This window comes from Sturnus vulgaris, chromosome 19, assembly GCF_052056855.1.
Source record: "Sturnus vulgaris isolate bStuVul1 chromosome 19, bStuVul1.hap1, whole genome shotgun sequence".
Lineage (NCBI taxonomy): Eukaryota > Metazoa > Chordata > Aves > Passeriformes > Sturnidae > Sturnus > Sturnus vulgaris.
In genome coordinates, this window is record NC_142261.1 from 5307359 (window position 1) to 5322400 (window position 15042).

Sequence of the window (15042 nt, forward strand, 5' to 3'; positions counted from 1 at the left end):
CCGGGCACCCCCGCCCGACGGCGCCGGGCCCGCGCCGGACGTCCTGCGGCTGCCGCCCGGGCTCCCCCGGCCCCGCCAGCCCCGGGCCCGGGGCAGTCGCTCGGCCGCACCTCTGCGGACTCCGGCAAGAACAGCGGGCGCCTCTCGGACGAGCTCCGTCCTCACGGAGGATGCAGCTCCAGCGTCGCTCTGTCGCCGTACGGGTGGGGGACGGTCGCCCCAAAGCAGCGGCAGCCGGAGCTCGAGAGTAAGCGGAGCGCAGGTGGGGATGCTGGTTACTTATGACACCGCACTGGCCAGGCACAGCGAGCCTCAGCACTAAGGTTAACCCAAGTCTTCCAACTCCTGTAACCCATTCGGCCTCTTAGAATGAACTAAATGGATTATGCCAAAGGCTCTTGTGCTGCGGATAGTAAGTGATAATAATTTCTTATCCAGGTGAAAATTGGATACCACTTCACTTACTCTTCCGTAGAAAAAAAGAGTCTAGAACTTGAGAAAGCTTTCTGCAATCAAATGATGAACACATGGCCAACAGCCCAAAGATCTCCCATCAAATGAGTAAGATCAAATTTAGGACGTCATTGGAAAGCAGCTCTTGGTCTTAGGACCCAGGGAAAGGACCCAAGCAAAGCAGTTACTGATTATCTAACAACTGTGGGATGTAAAATAAGATGGAGGAATGAATTATAGAAGTTTTCTATTTCTATCTAAAACCAAATCTAAAGTGTAAGTAGGAGCTAGGGAATTACCTTCTCATCGGCAATGATGCAGGTCTTTTTAAAGTAACTGGTAACCAAAGCCCAAAGGTATCAGTTTTTGCAGTACCCCAGGACACAAATCTGGCCCAAACACGCTGCATCCTTTGATTCTTTTATGTAGCAAATGACAGCTCAGTGTTCCCTTCTACTTCATATGAGCTACAGTAAGCACCAGAACTCTCTGAGGATGTGCCAGTGACAGATTTGCACCAAAAGGGCAGACACACCTTTGTTCTATCACCCCAGGGTATCTGGAATGGACTGGAACCAGTGGAATTGTTTCCATCCAGATGCCCAAGGATGTTTCTCTATCCAATCCAATAAGAAAGGCATCAATGCACAAGAATCAACATTTTATCATTAACATTGGTTAATGTCAAATACATCAAAACACACAAGATCTCTGCAATGGGCACATATAGGAAATGTAACTCATTAATATCTTAATTCCTACCTGACATGGTTTATTCCATAATGCATTAGGCTTTATTCTTTACAAGTCAACTTAGAGTAGATTCCTTTAACTTTTCAGAAGACGCATGCTGGAGAACAGAGTTACTAAAGTGTTCTTTCAGTCAGTAATGAAATCAATAATCCTTTAGTAAGAGCCATACAGTTCAAAATTTTCACCTAACAGGCAAGCAAGTTCTCTCTCAGTTCAATTCCTAGTTCTTCCCTGACAGGAATTTATACATCTTCATTTCATCTCTTGTTATCATGTTTCCTCTTACTCATCCCTCCTCTGGGAAATAAACATTGTACACACACGTTAAAAACCATGCAGATGGCAATTGTTGCTTTGGAAGCCAATCAGCCCCATGCCAGGGCACAATGCTGTGAGTCTGCCAGTCCAGCATTTACTGTGGAGCTTTACCTGAAGCCCAGAGCACCTCAAGCTCCATCAGAAGTTTTACATCTGAACTGAGTAGTCTAAGTGTCCTCAGAGGTCTGTGGGCAGCATTGTGTCAGGTAATGCTCTGTCTCAGGCAAAAGTTCAGCAAGTTTAGTATTCCTTCTTTATCTGTTAGGACTAAGCATTTCCATGCCTAACCTAGAAATTGGAAAAGAAAAAAACAGAGAATGTAGGTGGGGATGAAGCTAGCCTAAAAAATTGTTAATAACTTAGTTCAAGAGTTTTTCTGATACTTTCCTTGAGTCAGACAGATGGATGGACTAGAACATGACTCATTGTGCAGATTCTTATGCATGCACAGCAGTCACTTCAGTCTTACAAAGTTATTTTTATTTGGAAATTATACATCTTCAACAGTTTATTCCATTATTAAGATTTTTCTTAATAAAAAATTCTGCTTTCCATAAAAAAGCTATCATTAACAAAGTGATTTTCTCTTCCTTTTCACCTCATTTTCTGAGATGTAGAAGGAACAGCACGCTTAGCAGAGCCATATTCTTCCTCATTTTCATGGAGACGCTTTCTTGTTGTGGTTGGCTGGAAGAAAAACACAGGAGGGTGGCTCCAGGAAACCAGGTAAGGCAGAACCTGACTACTCTGCTTGCTCCAAAGGTGTTGGACAGTGTGACCAAAAAAGCAGCATGCCTAACCCATGTTTCTCTCCCAAGATCTATCTAATTATATTTCATGGTTCTCATATAAGACATTGCTCCCAGCTTGAAACAGCTACTGTTCACAATTTTCCTAAATAGCATCTGGGGATAAATAGCACAATCCTAAGCTTGCACCAGCATGAGAATTTTCACTTGAATAGTAAACATTAGTGACTTGGATACATTAAAAAAAACCCCCATACATTCAACAATTTTATTCTAAATATAGAAATAATCTTTAAAGCCTAGGCAAGTGTTTCTATACATTTAAACAAAGTATTGACAAAGCATGGAAATCCATTGCTGCTCCTCAGGAAGCAAAACTAACCAGGAGGCTGCCACATACAGCCCAAGGGTACATTTCTCTAAACTCTCAAAATTAACTGATTTTCTTCTTAAAGATTACTTCAAAACCTAGTTTCTCTGTGCATCAAATATTAATCTTCAAACACATACCATTTCTGACGTTTCTGGTGGATTCATATTGGTACATGTCTGAGCAAGTAGCTGTTGAAATGTAGTTTTCATATCCTCATCCTGCAAAAAAAACCAGCATCTAAGTAGGATATAGAATATTTAAGGGAAAAGCAAAGATTGGGAAACCCAAAGAGAAGTGAATGGGACATTCACTGCTAGAGACAATTAGAAATAAAGGTCATTGAGCTCCTAAGGATTTCAGCTGTTTTAATTGAGTTTTTTTAGGTGAAGGCAGTAGAGAGGGTCCTTTTCCTAAGCAATGGGGTATTGCAGTATCTCCTTTATTTAATTTAACCATTCTTAAGTGCTACAAAAAGGCTTTGACCTGAATATCCATTTAATTTTATATAGAATTTTGACTTATTTTTCTCTTCCAGTGTCACCTGATTTGATTGTGGCTACATTTGAATTGATGGATAAGGTAAGAAATATTTTTCCATTTCCAAAGACAAACACAAAAAACAAAGTTTTTTCTTCAGCATGCAACCAAACTAATTTTGTGCCATTCAAAAGACTCCAGTGAAGATTTCAGAGGCAGAAACAGCAATTAATTGTTTATATGCCTTTAAGAAATGTTTTATTAAGTAAATACAGGTAAGACATTTCCTCTGAGCAGTGCTTAGGTTTACGCAGCTCAACAAGTTTTAAAGTTGTAGATTTAGACAAAGAATGGAGTAAACAACTTGTTTTGAAAACACTAATTTGAAAACATTCCTAGTTTAAATAGATCTGCAGAACATGCTTACTTCTAGTATCTGAAAAATTCCCTAGTGTCCCCAAAATCACCAGAGGGCTAACAGGCATCAGCTGGTAACAGAGAAAATGTGTTTTTTCCTGCTGACTTGTAAAGTTGATACTTCCAGACAACACAAGAGGGAGAGAGGAGCCAGTAACTCCTCACTAGTCACAGTAACAGGACCCAGGAGCTCTTTTGGTGGTATTCCACGTGTGTGATATCTAGAATTGAACATGCTGGACGCTGGCCTTCCAAGCAGGCAGTCTACATCACCTGTGAACACCTGACACTCTTAATAACAGCCCCTGAAGGGAAACAGTTCAAAGAACAGCAGCTGAGTGCTAGATGACATCTGGATTGGTGCCTATGATGTTTTCTGGAACCTTCTGTCCTGTCTTCAGTATTAAACTTAACAGTAAGAGATGTCCTTACATGGAATATATAATCAAGTTAATAACGACTTGAGTTTGGAAATATCTTAAATTCTTAGCTAAGTCTAAATCAGTCATCTATTTCCCCTTATGCAGACCAGCGATTTTTAAAATCAATGTTTCATGGTTTCTGAATAACTTTTTCTGCTCGGATTTATAATTCAAATGTAAGAATCTATATCTGATTAACTCACTGTAGATGTTACACACAAAACTACAGTAAGTAAAATCCATGAATGCCAGGAAATGTTTCCTGATGCTCAGGAGCATAATCAAAACAAGTTAATCACTTTAAAAAGAGTCATCCACACATGTTTTTTGTCTCAGAACACTATCAGCTGTTGAGCACTGAGGGATACTCCCTTGCTTCCCCTCTGTTTCTTATGCTCTTTACTAAAGCAACTGAAACTCTCCCATTCCCAGTGGGGGAACAGGAACAGCATTGTGCTTGGTGTGAATAAACAGAACCTGCAGCACAGCTCAGATGTAGGCTGGGTGACATTTTTCAGCCTCTTCAAGCAAAAATATTCAAGAAAGTCATAGATCCAGTGGGCACCTCTGCCAAAATGAAGAAAAAAAACACCTAAAGGCTATCCCTCTCAAATCTAATTAGACTGTAACAGGAGACAGGGAAACCATCAATTCCTACTCAGAGGGTTCCCAAAGCAGGGACACTTATTCCTACACAGCAGAGTAAAATCCAAGTAGTATTGGATGCTTGCCAGAAACAAACTCTGCACGGCCTGACCACACAAACTTCTGAGGAAATGGGGCTCTGTTACAATGCTCGGAAGGAGAGATCCATCCTACCAGAACCACAGGCAGACTTGGGCTCTAAAAACACATCTTGATCCTCACACATGAAACAGTTCTGGGAAGAGGTGTCTCAGAAAGGATGCAGAAGCTGCTTGTTGTATTGAAAGAAGGTATTCAAGAGACTACTCCATGCTGCTTTTGCAGTCCCTCTACAGGGACTAAATCTTTGAAAACATAAGACATCAACAAGTTATCCCCCAAATAACTCAGCTTTCAGTTAAAACTCAATTCATACCTGAAGCCAAGGATGCTCTAAGGCTTCCTCTGTGGTAAGACGTTTGCTTGGATCCACTACTAACAGCTTCTTCACAAGATCCAGAGCTAAGACAATAAAATGAGCTGGTTGGCATGTGATCAATACATTCATTATCTGCAACATGCCTACACCAAAACTACATGTGACTTGCATCCCTTCAGAACAATGCACAAAATGCAGGCTGGGCAGATCACTTCTCTTTTTTCTATGCATGAGAAGGGGCTGCAGACTGCAACCATCTTTCCTTCACATGCACACAACTCAGTACTTGTCAGGATACCAGAATTACCCATAGATATATTTAGCATGTACACAATTTATGTCCTGAGCATGCACAGGAGGCTCAGCACTTCCCTAAAAGCTTCAGTTCTACTGTGGAAAATCAGAGACAGCTAAATTTATCCTGGTATACAGTGTCTTGGAAAGCAGATTATCCATCTGGGAAGGTGGGAAAGAAGAGACAGGACATACACATATATGCTCAACATAATCTCAAACTTTCACCTTCTTAGGAAACTGCTTACTAGACACTGTGAAAAATATGGCATTTATTTTTATTACTCCAAATCTCCCATAAAGAAATTTCAGCAAGATTTACTTTGCATTTGATCAGATTATTCTGAATACATACTAGTAGGACTATGGAAATTATGTTAAGATTGTACATTCTCATGAATGTCTGACTTATTATTGAATAAGCTTCAAACTATTCAGGAAGGAGTTTATTAGACAAAGGATCACTACATCATTTATTAGAAACTCCTCTGCACATACAAAGACGTGTCCAAGGTAAATAGTACAATTATTTTGTGCATATAAAATGTCCTGGAAAACTAAAAGCACACAGACAGTAATTATCATTTTAGTTTGCTATGCAAAAACTCTGTTTCACAGACTACTTTCACTTACAGTGGGCCAAATATAATAGATGATTCCTCAAATATGACTTACACTTTCAGCTCAAAGACTAGCACCATGAAAGGACTCTCTTGGAACGTTTGTTTTTTGGAATTCTAACTCGTATTCCTTAAATTCCTGGTATTTTTGGTACAACACTTGAAGAATCTTTAGGCAAAGTCTGTAGACCAGCTTGATAAAGTCAGAAGAAAAAGTGAAAAGAGGAGAAACAGATGTGCCCATAAATTCTATACTTGTGTGGTTAATTATGCTAAATACTACTAAAAATCTCTTCAATAATAAAGTATGTGCTCTAATGCCTTAACTATGAACTTAAAAAATATATTCTTAATATATTAGTTTAAAAACTAAACATATTAACAGACAATGTGCCATGCAACTGAAAGGAGGACAAAGGAAAACAAAAACTACAAGAAAAGAGGTCGATATTTTACTACCCACTGTGCTGGAGTCATACCCATGTCTGACACATGCTTCCATTCTTTAGCAATGAAAGTGTATTTTCCATGAGTGATTTGGTCTTTCAGAGAGAGTTGAGTGTTTTGCTCATTGAATGGTGGATATCCACACAAGCTGTATAAAAGAAAAAAGTTTATTAACACAATTTATCATTGCAAATGAAACACTGACATCACACATTTTAAGGCATCTGCTATTGTAGTGTTTTTATTGTAGAGTTTTAAACTCACTTTTACTCTTCCTTATATAGACACTGAAGTTGCCAAGTCTCAAGCCATGTATGTCAAAGACTGCCCAGTGAAGGTACATCTACACAATATCTTACCATACAAAAAGAATAACTCCTAAACTCCAGCAGTCCACAGCTCGGCTGTATCCAGCAGTCCCAAGTGAATTTAGAACCTCAGGAGCAAGATACATGGGAGTACCACATAATGTTTTCATAAGAGAAGCTTCTCCAAGAATCTTGGATTGTCCAAAATCTGTAATCTTGTATTTAAAAATGGTAACACCACATTACATATTAGGATGGACTGTACTAGAACACATCATATTGTAGACATACATCAGGAGGTAGCATTCAGTTTCTTCCTTCCAAGCCAAGCTCCAGTACATGACTATGAACAGAAGTCACCCCAAACATTATTAAGTGAGAATGGGAGAGGAGGAAGAGGGAGAGATGTGACAAAGGATCACACTTTACACTAGCAACAAGTACTCTCAGATTTGGATATAAATGGACAACTACAGAATAAAGGTGTTGTAGCCTAGTAGAAGAGTTTTTGTGAAAAATAAGCATTTAGCATTGAAGTATATTCAATGCTTTCTCTGGGAGAAAAAAAACAACAATACAAAAGAAAATCCACAACCCTAATTCCCCCCACAAAAAAACCAAAACAACAAAAAATCCCTGTCACCATACAGCTTGGACATTTGTGGGAATGCTGTCTGTAATTCAAGAATTTAGATTTTATTGGGGAAAAATAACATTGACATTTGAAATTATAGATGCAGTGTATGGGTTGAAATATGGGTTAAAAGTAAAAGTACAATTATGAAAAAGAAAAAAAAGTCTATGTTTTAAGTTACTTCATGGTTTGTATGACTAATTCCATAATATCTTTTTGCCTATGCTTAATGAAATATCAAGAAGAATGTGAAGGAACACTCCCAAATCTCTCCATTAACAAGAAATGTAAGTTTCCTTACCTTTATAAGACATATCTCTTCAGAAGATGAAAGTAGCACATTTTCTGGCTTTAGATCTCGGTGGATAATTCCATTGTCATGAAGATACTAAATACACACAGATGGGCAATTAAGGAAATCAGACTATTAACTTGCTTTAAAATGTAAGCTTTCCGTTTTTTCTCATGGCAATGGCATAATAACTGAAATGACTGTGTAAGAGGCAGGCATACATTTAAAGCTCCCCAACATGTGACTCTCCCTTAAAAAAAAACAAAATGAAAATAAAACAAAACAAAAAAACTCACACCAAAACACCATCACAAAGAAACAAAAAACCACCTTAGAAATCATCATGCTTCAAATGTCAAATCTCAGTGCAATGTGCAGACCCACATTCTGTGTCACCCTTGTAGGAATTCTGCTTTTCTGTCTCTGTCTTGTTAAACCAACTTGTTAAGAACGCTGTGCTGATTCCTTGCAAGGGTTTCAGCAATGACAAGTGACAGAAAAACTCATCTTATTGACTTCTTTTTGTAGAATTCACGATTATGTACCTTTACTGCCAGCAGCATCTGATAAAAGTACAACTTGCAGGTATCTTCTTTCATCTTGATTGGCCTTGACACTCTGTCATACAGTTCTCCTCCTTCCATCCTAAAACAAATGCAGGTTAACAAGCCAATATATAACTTCCAAAAGATTAGACAAGACTAAGACCAAAACATCTGGCTATTCTGGCTATAGAAAAAGAATATATTTCTGAAAATGAGTGAGCAATATTCTAAACACACCACAGGCATGGCTGAGTTAAGGTCAATCTCTTGAGTCTTCACTGGGAGTTGTTACATGATTTTTGATCAACCCCCTCTTATGAGCTCAAAAAAAGAAAAAAAGCAGCAATCTACCACAGCAGCAGAGCAAACAATATCCAGGAATAAAAGGATGATTTCTCCTGGTTATCCCAGCTCCTAATCTTACAAAGGTTTCAGAGAACAGTGGAGGCCAGCAAAAAGAAAACAAAATAAAACAAGCAAAAGCTCCACAGTTCATTGTGGCTATGAAAAGAAAATTTCATTGTATGCATTTATTTCAAACAGGTTACTTACAGTTCCAAAACAATGTAGTAATCCTCTGCTTCAAAGAAATTTTTAATCTTGATTAAGCAAGGCTAATAGAAAAGGGAACAAAAACAGAGACACACAAAATAGAATAATTTGTAAAAATTAATCCTAAAGCTCTTATTTCAGTATTTCAAACCAGATCACTTAAACTTACACTTAACACAAGTGACTTGCCAGCACCCCAGACCACACCCTCAATATTTTATCTATATTACATGCAGAGGAAAGAGGGGATACAAATTCAAGAAACTGCCAGTGAAAACTAATCTTTATACTTAGTTCTTTCACAGCATTTACAAAAACTTGCACCAAAGAAAACTTTCTGCAACAGTGGCTCAGGTTAAAACTTTTCCTGTAATGTTTCCTCTCAAATTTACATCTCAGTTAATCAAAGCTTTAAAATCTCAGATCTGCTAGGATATAATATACTTTAAAAAAAGAAAAAAATACCCATTCAATAATTTACAAGGAAAATTATCTGTCTCCTTTAACGCATTTTAAATGGCTAAAATTTTTCTTTCGTTACTACACTAAGGTCAGTAAACTAAACAAGTACATGCAGGAGGAAGCATAAAATAATAAAAATGTACAGGAACACTCACATGATCTATTTTCTTCAAAATTTCAATTTCTGTATTGATATTTAAAGCTGGGTTCTATTAAAAGAATCAAATACCATATTGGGTAAGACAGAGCTGTTCTGGAATAAGACATACGAGAAATAAGAGACAGTACCAGGAAAAACATCATTTCATGCCTTTTGCCAATGTAAGTGACCACATCATAGAATTTTTTTCCATAAAATGATCAGGTGCCTTCAGTGAATTAAATAAACAGAGTTCTGTCACGTTAAATGTCAGAGTTCATGTTGCTCTTGACATCTAATTTCACTGCAGGTTAGAAATCCTCAACTAATTTCCAGATTTTAAAAAAATCTTTTTGCTTATATACTTGTATTTAAACAGCTTTTCTCCCTCCAAGATGCTTTGCAAATGGGTCAATCTAAAATTACATGCCACTCTCTCCTATTTTGCAAGATACTTGAACAGATTCTAAAATCTGTGGCTTAGGCTCAACTAATGAAATCAACTCAGCAGGACTTTTTGCTCTTCTTCCAATCCAAATCAATCATCTTGGAATACACAACTTAACCCACACAAAACATTCCAGATATACTCCTGTGTCTGTTTTGTAGAATGGCATATATTAGTAATTAAAATTCACAACAGCATCTTGAGCCAGTTGTCTTTGCTCTTCTCCAAATTCTGGCTTCTGCCATTAGAAACATGAAAAGCCCATCCCAAAAGGCTTCAAACAATTTTCTTAAAATGTATTATGATGGAGCATTCCAAAAAGTTAGCTTAGTTGGTACATTTTTGGTCAAGACTCTGCTGGCTATGATGTGTTTATTTGATGCATTTTAGGGCATAAACCAAGCCCTACAAGACACCACAGACCCTTTGTATAATCCCATTAACAGTCCTAAATGATGAACCTAATGGAATGTGCTCAAGGAATAAATACAAGCGTTCCCTACAGAATTCTGTGCATCAACGAAAAGCATTTTGAAATTAAACACAGAAGATATGAAGTAAGAAAATCCTCATTTGAAGATAGCTGAAGAGTCAGAGAAGTGACCAAATATTCCACTGCAGGGTGGCCAAGACAGACAGACAGACAAACAAAAATACTCACTGCCTCTGTCAGGCCACTCGCCACAAACTTCCGTTTATTGATGATTTTCACTGCGACTTTGTTACACGTGCTCTTCTCAAATGCCAGTTTGACTTCTCCACAGGCACCACTGAAACAAGAGCACAGCTCTGTCAAAAATCTGTGTAACAAGTGCAGGCAAATGAAAGCATAATTTGGAGCTGGCTGCTTTCTAACTTTCTGAATAAGGCACACTGCCTGTTCTGATGAAGTATTCAACAGTTAAAGTCTACAGGACTTCTCAGGAAATAGTCAAGAGTTAAAAAGTCTATTTAAATAGCAAGTGTTGTCAAGGGCCATTCATTCAAAATTCAGGAGGCAATAAGCAGAGCAGCTACTCTATTTGTACCAAAAGTACTGGCAGACAGGAAGGAGAAGCTCTGTCAGCATTTCCTTCATGCAAAGGCATTTAGGAGAACTTAGGAAGAGTTCTCTTAAACGGAACTGCACAAATCTGAGGAATAGATATGACAATACTTGTATTTTTAATAAATAGCAATTATATTACAAAAATAAATTCTTCTGTTTTCCACTTGGATTTGTTTCTATTTAATTATTCACGTCCAAATTCTTCACCGACAACTGTTTCCAAAGAGAAAAAAACCAGCCCCCATTTAAAATAACTTCTCACTCCTTTTTCCTGGAGAATTCGTTTCCTTTTTGTCTAAAGGCTTCAATAGTGATATTGTAGGAAGCTGTATTCTGAAATAAAGCTCTTCCTTCTACTTCCAATAACTGAGTAAATTAGTACACAAACTTTAAAAACTCATTAAGAATTTACAGACTTCATTCCCTTCTACAGAAAAAAACCTCCAACCTAAGCAAAACCTAGTTTTTGCAATTGGTGGTAGCTTCCAAACCCCAAACCAAACAGAGAGATAAAGCCAATTGTTGTAAAAAACATGTTTATTCACATGTTATCTTCTTTTTCACCTTTTTTCTTTTAAAACACCAGCTCAATTAATAATGGTAATAATTCCAGCACAAGATACTGATAATGGTAATGAAGTCAATCCTTTCTACTGAGGGAAGAAAGATGCTTACCTTCCCAAAGTCTTTGACATGATGTATTTCTCTCTGAATTCTTTAGGAAACATCATCTGATCATCCACCATAAGATCAGAAAACACAAACACTGGGAAGACAAGTGGAGATCATTTTCCTATTACGAAGTTTAAAATTTTTATTATAACAAACAGCTATGTTTCATGAGCATTTATAGTCAACAATATAAATAAAAAAATACTGCCTGCTAGAGGAAAAGCTAAATGTATGCTATAAATTATACCAGCTATGGGCTAGCAAGGTGATCTTATTGTTGAAAAAATTACATTTTGGGATTAAATTCACAACAGTCTTTAACTAATTAACTATATTTAAGGACAAAAGAATCAAAATTTTGAATGTCCCAGCAAAGATCAAAGATAAGTAATAATCAAGAAGACAGCATCTTAGTGGAAAATCAAAGACAAAGAAACAAAAGCCCAGCCCCTGTTCATTTTTAAGAGGATTTTCTATTTATTATGCAGTGTCTGGTTAGGTATCTGGGGGTTTTTTTTCAATTTTTCTTGAATAGTCTGTTTCCCCTGTTCCCACCATCATATGCACAGCTACTGAAGTCCAAAAGTGTTTCAAAAATAGGAAAACAATTATAAAGGTTCATAATCTAGTAAGATGCTACCTGATGCAGATTTCAAGTTTTCTTTTTCAGTTTTTTTTCCTGGGGTTGACAGGGACATGGATAATTTTTATCTGAGTACTAAAACACCTATTAATGAGATGTGCTCATGAAGCAGCTCAGCTCCCAAGAAACATGCTCAAATCAATGCAGAAACAGCCTCTTGGCCAATACATAAAAAAATCTACTTCAGTTAAAGCACATTTTACCCTTATTGGTCTGTACAGACAATGAGATTTCAGAGTTGTGTGTCAGTGGCAGCCTCTTCCCTTTTCCAACGAGCTCTCTATTAACAAATGTCCCATTTGCACTATGGTCTTCAATGTAGGCAACAAAGGAATTTTTTGGACCCATTTCCTCAAAGAGAAAAGAAATAGGGAAGATGACAGTAAAGAACAAATGACTTTACAATAAAGACTTGATACACGAGAAATTTACTATTATTGACTCAAGAAATGAGACCATGAGGTTACTTCATAACCAAATGAATGGAGCATTGCCAAGAGTCTTGTCACAGGAGTCAACCCTGAAGATACTTTGATTTTTTTAGGATCTCTGCCCCAAAGTCTCTTTTTGAATTATGCCAAAATAGACAGAGTGTTAATGTTTTTTGCACTTACCCTGAAAATTCGGAAGTGCTTCTTGCTATAGTTTTGGTAAAAGCCAGTCTCAGACAATCCCAGCTTAGAAAAACTGTAATCACAGCTTTTGTCTCTCCCAAACCAGTACTCCTCATTCACACAGTCTGCAGAAGAGGGGAAGGTACAGCAGAGAGAGAAGACAATGTTGCAGGAAGTTAATAACTATGGCACTACAGAATGATGCCAAATGGTGATGAATAGGTTAACAGAGACAAGATTCTTCCCAAAGAAACAAGTTTGTCTTAGCTCATACAAAGCACCACACCTTGTCAAATCCTTTAATAATTTTACCCTCTTTAGCAGTGGTATTTCTCAGTTCACCTTCAGCAATACAGAGACATACAACTAAATAAAAGAAACGATAACATTTTAAAAAAATGAAGCATGTAACAAAGAACACGAACACCCCAGAATTTCTGAAAGTCTATGGAAGCTGTGTATGCGAGTACTCAGTGTAAACACTGGGACGTAGTATGGAATAAAACATTATAGCAAAAAGTTGCATACCTAAATTTGCTTATACCTAATTTGAAAATGAAAAGAGACTGCTCTTCAGCAAGCTGCTCAGAACTTTTCTGAGATCTTACAAAGAAACCGAGATTTATTACAACATGCACATACCACAATTGATGAAACCTTTTCCAAGTGCAAAGAGTCGACCCCAAGGCTGAGGAACCAGCTCTTCAGATTCCTGGTCCTCAGGGATGGACGGAAGCTCCTGAGTGGGAACAGTGTCCAAGGAACTGAGAGTCCCAGAACTTAAGGAAGATTGACTAGTGCTCTGTGACCCACTGGAAGAGGAACAGGTACCACTCTGTGACTGCTGGGCACTCTGTGACTGCTGTGTTTCACTGCCAGTCTCTCGAGACATGTTGGCTTCAAAGAGAATATTAAAAAAAAAAAAAAAATGCAATTACTACATCAAAGTCAAACCAGCAAACACTCACACGCTGTACTATTAATGTCCAAGTCCATTCTCAGGCTCAAGGAAGTAAAAGTTCCAACCAAAGAAATTCCCAGCAATTTTGCAGAACTTTTGCGAAAGGATGGTTTTCCTTTTGAAAGACAACGTGGAGCGGCCTCTGCTGGTTCGACAGCAGAACTAACCCTCATTCCCGGATCGCTACCGGAGACTTCAGCGCTCACTTTGGGTCTGACAGAGCATCCCCGCACGGACTAAGGGACCACAGCGGGTCCCCCAACACAAAGAGAAAAACTGAAAGGAGTAAGAACTACATAATGACTTTCTTGAAATAATAAGCTTTCTTGAAAGTGCCCGAGAGATTTATCACGCCCGTACACAATCACTGTACAAAACTTTGCCAGATTCAGACCCGACAGCCCCGGCAGCTGTTGGTACAGGCAGTGACAAGAAACAGCATCTCCCTGCCCCGTTACAGCCGGAAATTCACATCCTGTGCTGCCTCCTTCTCCACTTCATTGCTGCACCCGCCAGCCTGCCCCTACAGGCAGCTTCCTCCAGCACATCAGTGCTCACCGGGGCTCCTGGAAGGTCCGCGAGCCTTCCAGCCTTACCACCTGTACATCGGGTTTTCAGCTGGTTGCCAAATAGTTCAATGTAACTTTTCCTTACCGGTTTGCTCTACTTCATTAGGAGCCATAGAGCCACAAGAGCTCCTGCGTTTCCTCCCACGTCCCATTTGCTACGGGTCTACAATTCATAGGCGAGGCCCAGGGCTGCGCCCGCAAACACAACAGAATCACGGAACCCTCTGGGCTGGAAAAGACAGAGGCCATCGAGTCCAGCCGCTTCCCCGGCACTGCCGATGCCACCACTGGCCCCGTCCCCGGTTCAACACCCAGACAGCTGTGGAAGCTCTCTAGGGATGGTGACCTCACCTCTGACCGGGGCAGCCCTTTCCGCAGAGAAGCTTTCCCTCGTATCCAACTTAAACCTCCCTCGAAAGGCTCAGATGGCGGGGTCGGGCCACCAGCGGCCGCCTCACACGGTGCGGAGCGGCGCGGCCGAGCTGAGGGGCGGCACTGCCGGGCACCCGTGCAGTGAGCGCCCGGTCCAGCCCGGCCCGACAGAACACTGCTGCCCCGGACTGGTACCGGTACCAACAGCCCCGCCGTCCCCACTGAGCGCTACGGCCCCGTCCCGGGAGAAGCAGCGAGGAGCAGCCTGTCCCGGGGCGGGAGAGGAGGGCAGGAAAGGGGAGGGCAGGGAGCGGCCGGGCCGGAGCGGGACCCGAACTCACGGCTCGCGGGGCTCGCGCCGTCGGGCCGGGGCCGCCATGCGCGCCGCGCGCGCGCC

General features: G+C 39.6%; 1 protein-coding gene and 1 long non-coding RNA gene across 10 annotated transcripts; one reads left to right on the forward strand and one right to left on the reverse strand.

Moving 5' to 3' along the window:
* Positions 1-154: 154 nt before the first annotated feature.
* On the forward strand, positions 155-12348 carry LOC148221634 (uncharacterized). Of its 4 annotated transcripts, none has more exons than XR_015807631.1 (5): positions 155-262; positions 2142-2250; positions 3182-3225; positions 6671-7615; positions 11536-12348. It is a non-coding gene; the product is annotated as an uncharacterized LOC148221634 (long non-coding RNA). The 4 variants fall into 4 exon arrangements; XR_015807633.1 differs by having other exon boundaries at positions 181-247; XR_015807632.1 differs by lacking the exon at positions 155-262 and adding an exon at positions 436-561.
* On the reverse strand, positions 1043-15033 carry CHEK2 (checkpoint kinase 2). Of its 6 annotated transcripts, XM_014875014.2 has the most exons (16): positions 14625-15033; positions 13386-13640; positions 12744-12868; positions 12333-12480; positions 11490-11580; positions 10428-10536; positions 9335-9388; positions 8718-8779; positions 8166-8265; positions 7630-7716; positions 6746-6909; positions 6419-6534; positions 5023-5108; positions 2784-2864; positions 2123-2211; positions 1043-1812 (listed from the first exon to the last, which is right to left on the reverse strand). In XM_014875014.2, the coding sequence occupies exons 2-16, from the start codon at positions 13633-13635 to the stop codon at positions 1779-1781; spliced, it is 1596 nt and encodes a 531-aa protein (XP_014730500.2). In that variant the 5' UTR covers positions 13636-13640; positions 14625-15033; the 3' UTR covers positions 1043-1778. The 6 variants fall into 6 exon arrangements, 3 of the variants coding, with proteins under 3 accessions (XP_014730500.2, XP_088031996.1, XP_088031995.1); XR_015807630.1 differs by lacking the exon at positions 1043-1812 and having other exon boundaries at positions 1983-2211; positions 6399-6534; XR_015807628.1 differs by lacking the exons at positions 1043-1812; positions 2123-2211 and adding an exon at positions 5995-6132 and having other exon boundaries at positions 2816-2864; positions 6399-6534.
* Between the last annotated feature and the right edge of the window lie 9 nt (positions 15034-15042).